Source organism: Antechinus flavipes, chromosome X (genome assembly GCF_016432865.1).
Source record: "Antechinus flavipes isolate AdamAnt ecotype Samford, QLD, Australia chromosome X, AdamAnt_v2, whole genome shotgun sequence".
NCBI classification, from domain to species: Eukaryota; Metazoa; Chordata; class Mammalia; order Dasyuromorphia; family Dasyuridae; genus Antechinus; species Antechinus flavipes.
Genome location: NC_067404.1, coordinates 30,771,299 through 30,779,508, shown reverse-complemented (window position 1 = coordinate 30,779,508; position 8,210 = coordinate 30,771,299). Strand labels below are relative to the sequence as shown.

Below are 8,210 nucleotides of genomic sequence, written 5' to 3'. Positions count from 1 at the left end.
AAGCTGCAGAGAAATCAAGGGGAATGAGGACTAAGAAAAGATCATTGGATTTATCCCTGTGATGTCCCAGGATGGGGCTCAGCTCGAGCCTTTGGCTTCAGAGGAGGTGGGGGAAGGAGGAGGCTATTGCCTCTCCTCTTACCTATCTATTATGGAGGCAGAGTGGGTAGAGTTCTGGGTCTGGAGTCAAAAAAACCTGGCTTCAGATGAACTCAGAGATCATTGAGGTGGGGAGCCACATTACAGAGTTAAGAACATTGGGAGGAAAGGAAATGGCAACATCGTTTGTGGATGGCCTTTCAGCAGTTTAACCGCAAAAGGAAAAAGATACATGCCATGATAGCTAAGCGAAGGCTGCATCAAGCGGATTGGCGTTTTTGAGGGGAAGCGTGATTTATAGGGAAGCAGTAGATAGGGGGAGATTAAAGAGCAGCGAGACGTCAATCCGCCGGAGAAGGTGGGACGGCATGGCGGTCATTTGGGCACGTAGAAGGCTCGGCCCTGGTCATAGGAATGGTCAATTCGTGGGGTGGAGGACGCTGTGAGAGAGGGAGCATGAGGGAGATGGGGGATGGGGGAAGGGAGAAGAGGCAGCTCTTGGCTCATAATCACATCCCCCCCTTTTTTTTTTCTTTTCTTCAGTAAAGCAGGGATTCCAGAATCTCAAAGTGGGCTTTAATCTCCTCGGGTTCTCACTCAGAAAACAGAATCCCTTCATTTTAGCAATATTCTTGATTTAATGGCAAATGCCCCCCGGGTGGATAGAAACGGACATCCTCAGTCCGCCCACCACGCCGTTGCCTGGCTACGGTTCCGCCCCTTTGGATTGACTTTTCCCTTCCGCCCCACCTTCTGACATTTGTCCCACCCAGGAGCCTGTTTCCGGGATTTTCATTGGACGCTGGCTGGCGGTCACGCCCATTGGACACTTTCTGGCGGCCCGTCTAGCCAATCACAACCGGAAAAAATTGTTATGGCATGTGATTGCGCCTTAAAAGGCGGGCCAGGCGGGCCAGACTGGTGAGAGACGGAGAGCTGCCAGGAGGTTTGGGTCCCGCGGAGGTGCCAGAAAACTTGAGTCCCCGATCCCTTCTCCCGGAGTTGAACAGCCCCCGAGCCTCCCGTGGACCACGCCCCCAGGCCGATCGGCAGAAGCGGATCATTCTCGTTTGGAAGCGGTGATGGCGACGGCGTCGGTGAGTCCCCCAGAGCAGTTTGTCTATGTGGAATTGGGGTGCTGAAGGAGGGACGTGGTCGGGGTGGGGGCGGGGGGCGGGCGGGACTACACCTGTCAGGCCTTTAGACGCAGCAGCTGCTTCTCGACCTAAGACGCTGGGGAGGCAGCTCGGTGGCCCGCGCCTCAGTGGAGAGAGCCAGGGAAGCCAGAGACAGAGAGAACCTGAGGAGATCGAGAAAGGGGAGAGCCCCGGAGGCCGAGTAGGCGAGGGGCTGCGGTCAGAAATCCAGGGAGGGGCGGGGGAGGGGGAAATGTCGTGATTCCCGAAGGGGCAACTGCCTCTGGGCCCCGAACTTCGTGCCGAAAACGGTCCGGGGTGAGCGAGACACGTGCGCATGTGGTTCGGAAAGCCAAATAACGGAACCTGGACTCCCGAGGCTTAGGCCAGCGTTTCAGGCCCTTGGGGAGAAACTGAGGCCCAGGGTGGGGGGAGGGAGTGGCCCCACGACACACCTAGCCTCCTCGATTTACATCAGCCCATGGTATCTGATCCTCTCCTTTTACAGAACAGAAAACCTAAGCTCGGGGAGAGAAATTGATTAGTGTGAAATCACACACTCGAGTATCCTATGGTTAGAGCTGGGAAGGCCTTTAAAAATTCGAGTCCAATTCCTTCGTTTTACAGAAGGGAAACTGAGGCCTAAGCAAGAAAAGAGGTTTGCCCAAGGTCACACATTGCATCATAGACTTGAAGCCCAGCTAGCCCTCCAAGGCCAGCTAGCCCCAACCGCGCCCCCCCCCCTCTTTTTTTTTTTTTTTTTTTTTTTTCATTTTTACATAGGAGGAACGGGAGGCTCAGGAAATTCTTCGTTCAAGGTCACAGAAAGGGAACATGAGGCCCAGAGATGGAAAGTGATTTGTCCAAGGTTATAAACTGCATCATAGACTTCAAACTGGGCAGGGCCCCCCAAGGCCATCTAGCCCCACTCCCTTGTCTTTCATTTTAGAACATTAGGTCCACTAAATGATTTGTTCAAGGTCACACAGAGGATCCTAAATCTAGGAAGGCAAGAGGCCTCTGAGCTATCCCAGTAATTTAAACTCTCCTAAAATCAAGAACGTCTAAATTCAAATGTAGCTGGGCCAAATCATTAAACCTCTGTCTGCCTCAGTTTCCTCAACTGCAAACTAGGGATAATCATTTCAATTACCTCTCAGAGTTGTTTTGAGGATCAAATGAGATTTTTTATTTATTTTTCATTTTTATTTTTTATTTATTTTTTGCTGAGGCAATTGGGGTTAAGTGACTTGTCCAGGGTTACACAGCCAGGAAGCGTTAAGTGTCTGAGGTCAGAGTTGAACTCAGGTCCTCCTGACTTCAGGGCCGGTGCTCTATCAGTATACCAACTAGCTGCCCCATCAAATGAGATATTAAGAGAACATTTATTCCCTTTCCTTTGTTGAACTGAATAATTGGTGAGATGAAGTGGGCCCCTTGGACAACTAGATGGTGAAGTAGATAGAGCACAGGCCTTAAAGTCAGGAGGACCTGAGTTTAAATCTGGCCTCAGTCACAAGCTGTGTGATCCTGGGCAAGTCACTTACTCCCAAGTGCCTGGCCAAAAAAAAAAATAAAGTTGGCCCAACTTTAATAAGTATAATTTTTCTTTTTTTTCTTTTCTTAATTTTTCTTTTAGGATTTTAAAACCAATGCAGATCAGGCTTGCAGAGCTGCTGAGGAATTTGTCAATGTTTACTATGAGACCATAGACAAAAGAAGAAGGGTGAGTATTATAGATGCTTAAAAAACCAAAAAGACCAGTTTGCCTTCCCTCACAGCTTCTTCAGCTGCTTTGCATAATTGAGTGGATATTTCTGTCCATTTTACTAGCAGCTGTTTCATATTCCTTAGCCATGAATTTAGAACTGGAATGAACTTTTGAAATCATCTAGTCCAATCCTCTCATTTTACAATTAAGTAAACTGAGGTTCAGAGGATGAAAAAATAAGAGGCAGGATTTGAACCCAAGTCCTGTGACTCCAAATTCAGAGTGCCAAAATAGGATAATGCTAGAGAGAGTCCACCAGGTACTGGATGTGATGTTTGATGGATTGCTACCTGGTTTTTTTTGTTTTGTTTTGGTTTTTTTGAGGTAACTACTATATCAGATGGAGCCCTGGCACTGGAGTCAGAAAAACCCAGTTTCCAATTCATCCTCACACACTACCTAGCTGGGTGACTCTGGGCAAGTTACTTAAGCTCTGCTTGCCTCAGTTTCCTCATCTGTAAAATGGAGATCATAACAGCATCTCTGTCTCGGGGCGGTTGGAAAAATAAAATAAGAAATAACAGCCACAACCCTCCCAACTGAGAACTGAACCAGATTCAAACATAATTGGGAAATGTTGAACAAAAGAAATCAAAACTCAGTACAACAGAGATTATGTCCATTTGTGGGGGTCTAAGTCAATATGCTGCCCCAGGAACCCATTTCTATTTGAGTCTGGCACCTCTGCCCATAGAACCGTTTGCAGGCCTTGAAGCCTATACAAATGCTAGCTATTATTTTCCCCCTCTATTACAGACTATTTCTGGTTCCAGTAGAAAGATATTTGATTCTCAGCCCAGTTGGTCTGACACTACACAGTTATAATCCGCCACCTTTCCCATAGCAATCTTTTTAATGAAAATTTTTTAAAATTAAATTTAAAATATTTTAATAAAAGCCGGTGTCCTTTGTCCGTTAGTCACATTTGCTAAAGGGGGAACTGGGTATATATTCCAGTACAATTGAGGACATGGGATTGGGAAAGGGAATATCAACTAAAGATAGAAGATTAGTGGACACAGTATCAAAAAAAAAATTTACACAGAGCAAAAATCTCTTATCTTTGCCTTTTCCTTAGATGATGACTAGGCTATACCTCGATACGGCGACTTTGGTCTGGAATGGAAATGTTGTGAACGGACAAGATGCTTTGGGCAAATTTTTTGAGTCGTTGCCCGCGAGCGAGTTTCACATCAATGTAGTGGATTGTCAGCCTGTTCATGGTGAGACCAAGGGTTTTCTTAAATGATAAGCATTTTATTCCAACAGGCTAAGCTTTTGACTCTCATTATTCAAAGCAGGTTGTTGAACTAGAAGGGCCTTTCCCAAGTGGAAAAGGCCCTTCTAGTTCAGCCCAAATATTTGACATTTGGGACAATAGAAGCCTCCCATGGGACTATCTGTATAGCCTATTGGGGGTGATCAGGGGCCTGCTTGAGCGTCTCCCCACTCCAATCTGCCATTTAGCCTCCAGAGTGATTTTTCTGAAATGCAGGTCTGATCGTGTCCCCCCCATACTCAGTACACTCTACTGGCTCCCTCTTGCCTTCAGGAGCATACTCCTTTTGGCATTCAAAGCCTTTCATCATCTAGCCCCAGTCTACTTTTCCAGGCTTCTCACACCCTACCCACCCACCCCACCCAACACATATTGTTCCATCTAGTAACACTGGTGGCTGTCCCACCAACAAGCTATTCCATCTCTCAGCTCCGGACATTTTCTCGGACTGTCCCCCATACCCAAAACACCTTTTCTCCTTCGTTCTGACCACTGATACCCCCTCCTTTGAGTCCCAATCCTACCTCCTACAGGAAGCTTTTCCTAACCCCTCTTAATTCCAATGCCTTCCTTCTCTCATTTATTTATTTGTCCCGTCTATAGTTTGCTTTGTATATATTTGTTTGCATGCTGCGTCCCCTTCTATATATACTTCTCCAGCGCAGGGACTGGTTTTTGCCTCTTTTCAAATCCCCAGCACTTAGCCCATTGCCTAGCACAGGGGTCTTCAAACTTTTAAAGTAGGGGGCCAGTTCACTGTCCCTCAGACTGTTGGAGGGCCGGACTAGAGTAAAAACAAAAACTTTGTTGTGTGGGCCTTTAAATAAAGAAACTTCATAGCCTTGGGGGAGGGGGTTAAACATCCTCAGCTGCCGCATCTGGCCCACGGCTGTAGTTTGAGGACCCCTGGCCTAGCACATAGTAGGTGCTTAATAAATGTTTTATTGATTACTGATCTAGAGGCCTGAATATCTGAGATTTCTTCAACTCTTGGCCTCTGCCCCCTTAGTGTTTGTGAACTGAACCAAATCACAGAAGCTCATGAAAGTCAAGATACATAAAACTAATAATAATAAAACTAATAGTCAAGTATTTGGCCTTGAAGCTCTCCCATTTTGAAAGTTTTCTCTCTATATCCAGGAAGACTTCCTTATTTGTGGCCCAATGCAGTGAAAAGGCTAAATGGGACTTTGGGTGCAGGAGAAGGAACTAAATAAATTCCTAAGCAAATACTTGCCTTCTGTGCCCTGCAAAGTCTAGAGAGTTACCCAGAATTGCTGAATAATGTATTTAAATTCCTTAGAGTCCTTTAATGCTTCAAAAAAGTAATTTAGGCTTAGACTCAAAGTGTAACAATTAATATTTCATGACCTTTTTCTCCCCGAGGTGAGGCCATAAATCTTACTTTTCTTCTTCTGGTACTATTTCTGGATGATGAGTTCCCCAGCAAAAAGAGCTTGCCAGGGAGCAAAGTGAACGAGATGGGTTCAAAACACCATGTGAAATGCAGGCTTTCTGTTGTATAGAATCTTTAACTTTATATACTTTATATAAAGAAACAGGTCTTTGATATGTCTTTGGGAGGCACTTGTGGCATTTAGCTTTCTGACTTTGTAAGTCAGAGAGTGCAGACTGGATATCTATATATCCTCTATGAGAATCCTGGAGTTTTCCTAGTTAGAATACAAAGACCCTGTGGAAGGAAGGAGAGAGGGAGGGAGAGAAGGAGGAAGGGAGAGAGGTAGGAAGGAAGGAAGGAGGGAGGGGGGAAAGGAGAGAGGGAGGGAGGAAAGAAGGAAGGAAGGAAGAAGGGAGAAAGGAAGGAAAGAAGGAAGGAGGAAGAAGAGAAGGAAGGAGGAAGAAGAGGAAGGAAGGAAGGGAAGGAAAAAAGAAAGGAAGGATAGATGGAAGGACTGAAGGAAGGAAGGAAGGGAGAGGGAAGGGAAGGGGCAGGAGAGCTCATTTTGTCCTTAAGCAGGGAAAGTAGCATGTTATAGAGACCTGAGATAATTGCAGGAGGGAAAGGGTACCATCATTGGGAGAAATCAGGCAAGGCCTTGTATGGTACCTGAGCTAAAACTTCGATGAAATGAAATATTAAGGCAGAAGTGCTGAGGAAGGGAGGATAGTTTGAAATTAATATGAGGAAAACAGGAGAGATATCACCTGTGTGAAGACAGAGATGGGGCTGGCTTTACAGAACAGCAAATAGGAGAGGGCTTTAAGGGGATCCATAGAAACACCTATCCAAAGGGCCTTTGGAGCCAGATGGTGAAGAATTTTATATACCAACCTAGGAGCTTGTGCTTTGCCCTAGAGGCACTAAGGAGTGCCAGGTGGCATTTAGGCTGGCAACTTTCACGAGAGCCAACTTGTGCCTTAGGAATTGGGATCGGAAAGAGGAGAGACCATTTGGGTCCTATTGTATCTAACTGAAAAATCTGCTTTAATGGGTGTCATCATTTACTCTCCCTGTTCCGTGTAGAGCAAGCCACACAGAGCCAAACGACCGTCCTCGTGGTGACCTGTGGGACAGTGAAATTTGATGGGAACAAACAACGCTACTTCAACCAGAATTTCCTGTTGACTGCCCAAGTCATGCCAAACAGCACCGTGTGGAAGATCGCCAGCGACTGCTTCCGTTTCCAGGATTGGTCTAGTTAGATCTCGCCAAAAATGGCCAGATTCTCTGGTCTCTGGTCCAAATGCTCCATCCAGTATTCTTGCTTTAAAAATGTTTCAAATTCATTCGTGTTCTCCTGTTGTCCAGTTTATTTCAGAAGTTCTGTGAACCCAGGGTGCGTCAGAGCCGATATGTCTGTAAAAATGACTTAAATTCCCAGTAGCCACTTTTAGGGTCACTTTGAAAAGCAGTGGACTTGTGTTTGTCTGTAACATGCCTTTTAAAAACTCTGTTACTGAAATGCTCACTGCTTACCTTTGTTAAAAGAGTAACTACACCTGAAGTGACAAAGATGATCCACCACAAAATTGACACTCTTTATGTCCCATGGGCCCTCTCATTAATTTAGCATTGCACATGGGATGTACTAATACACAAACACTTGCCTCCTTTCAATAAACATGAAAGTAGCCTCAACTTAGGAGCCATCTAAGTTAGGACAATTGAAACTGATGAGTTTTACTGGCTGGGTTTTCATAACTCCTCAAATATTCTGGAAATGTGCTCGTGAATTAATTCTTAGATGGTCATTTCTAATGAATTAAAAAGTTGGCATTCAAAATGAGTAGAACAAAAGCTGTTTTTCAAACCACATATATTGGAATATATGAATTTGAATGCATTTAGGTCTCAATTTTGCAGTCGCTATAAGTATCCGTTCACTTCTTTGTCCTCTCCTCATCACTTTTCCTTTTATATGGTTGTAATTAATATAGACTCTTTCCTCTGTTCCTTTGTTTTCACTTTGTATTGTTTCACAAAAGGTTTTCCTCCATTTCTTTGTTACTCCCATTTGCTTATCTTAAGCATTAGCTGATTTAATTGTATTAGGGTTTGTTGTTATGTACCTCTAGTCTCCTATAGTTGGATGTCTTTGTGTCCAGTTTTTTTGAAATTACAAATAATACCACTTTTGAGCATCTCTGGATGTAGCCTCTTGTGTTTTCTTTTTGATGATACTCTTAGGATCCGTTTCCCAAAAGTGAATTATCGAGTCAGATTAGAACTTATTTTTGTAACGTCCACTGTGTTCCCAAAAGATTTGACAACTTTGCATTTTCACTGGCCAAAAGGGAAGATGGCAGAGTCTGTTTTGGAGTGGAGCTCATAGTACCCAGGTCATGGGAAGGCACTAAGGCAAGCTCTGCCAAGGTAGGAGAGTGGTCAATCCTGCCCCCATACTTTTGCCGTTTGCTTAGTATGAAAGTACTATGCTCCAGCTTGGAGCATATTATTATATAG

General features: G+C 44.8%; 1 protein-coding gene across 1 annotated transcript; it reads left to right on the top strand.

The window, feature by feature from the left end:
• Positions 1–973: 973 nt before the first annotated feature.
• On the top strand, positions 974–7,896 carry NXT2 (nuclear transport factor 2 like export factor 2). Its single transcript, XM_051968219.1, has 4 exons — positions 974–1,196; positions 2,875–2,961; positions 4,085–4,229; positions 6,771–7,896. Exons 1-4 carry the CDS (start codon positions 1,182–1,184, stop codon positions 6,947–6,949), a joined length of 426 nt encoding a protein of 141 aa, XP_051824179.1. The 5' UTR covers positions 974–1,181; the 3' UTR covers positions 6,950–7,896.
• Positions 7,897–8,210: the final 314 nt, after the last annotated feature.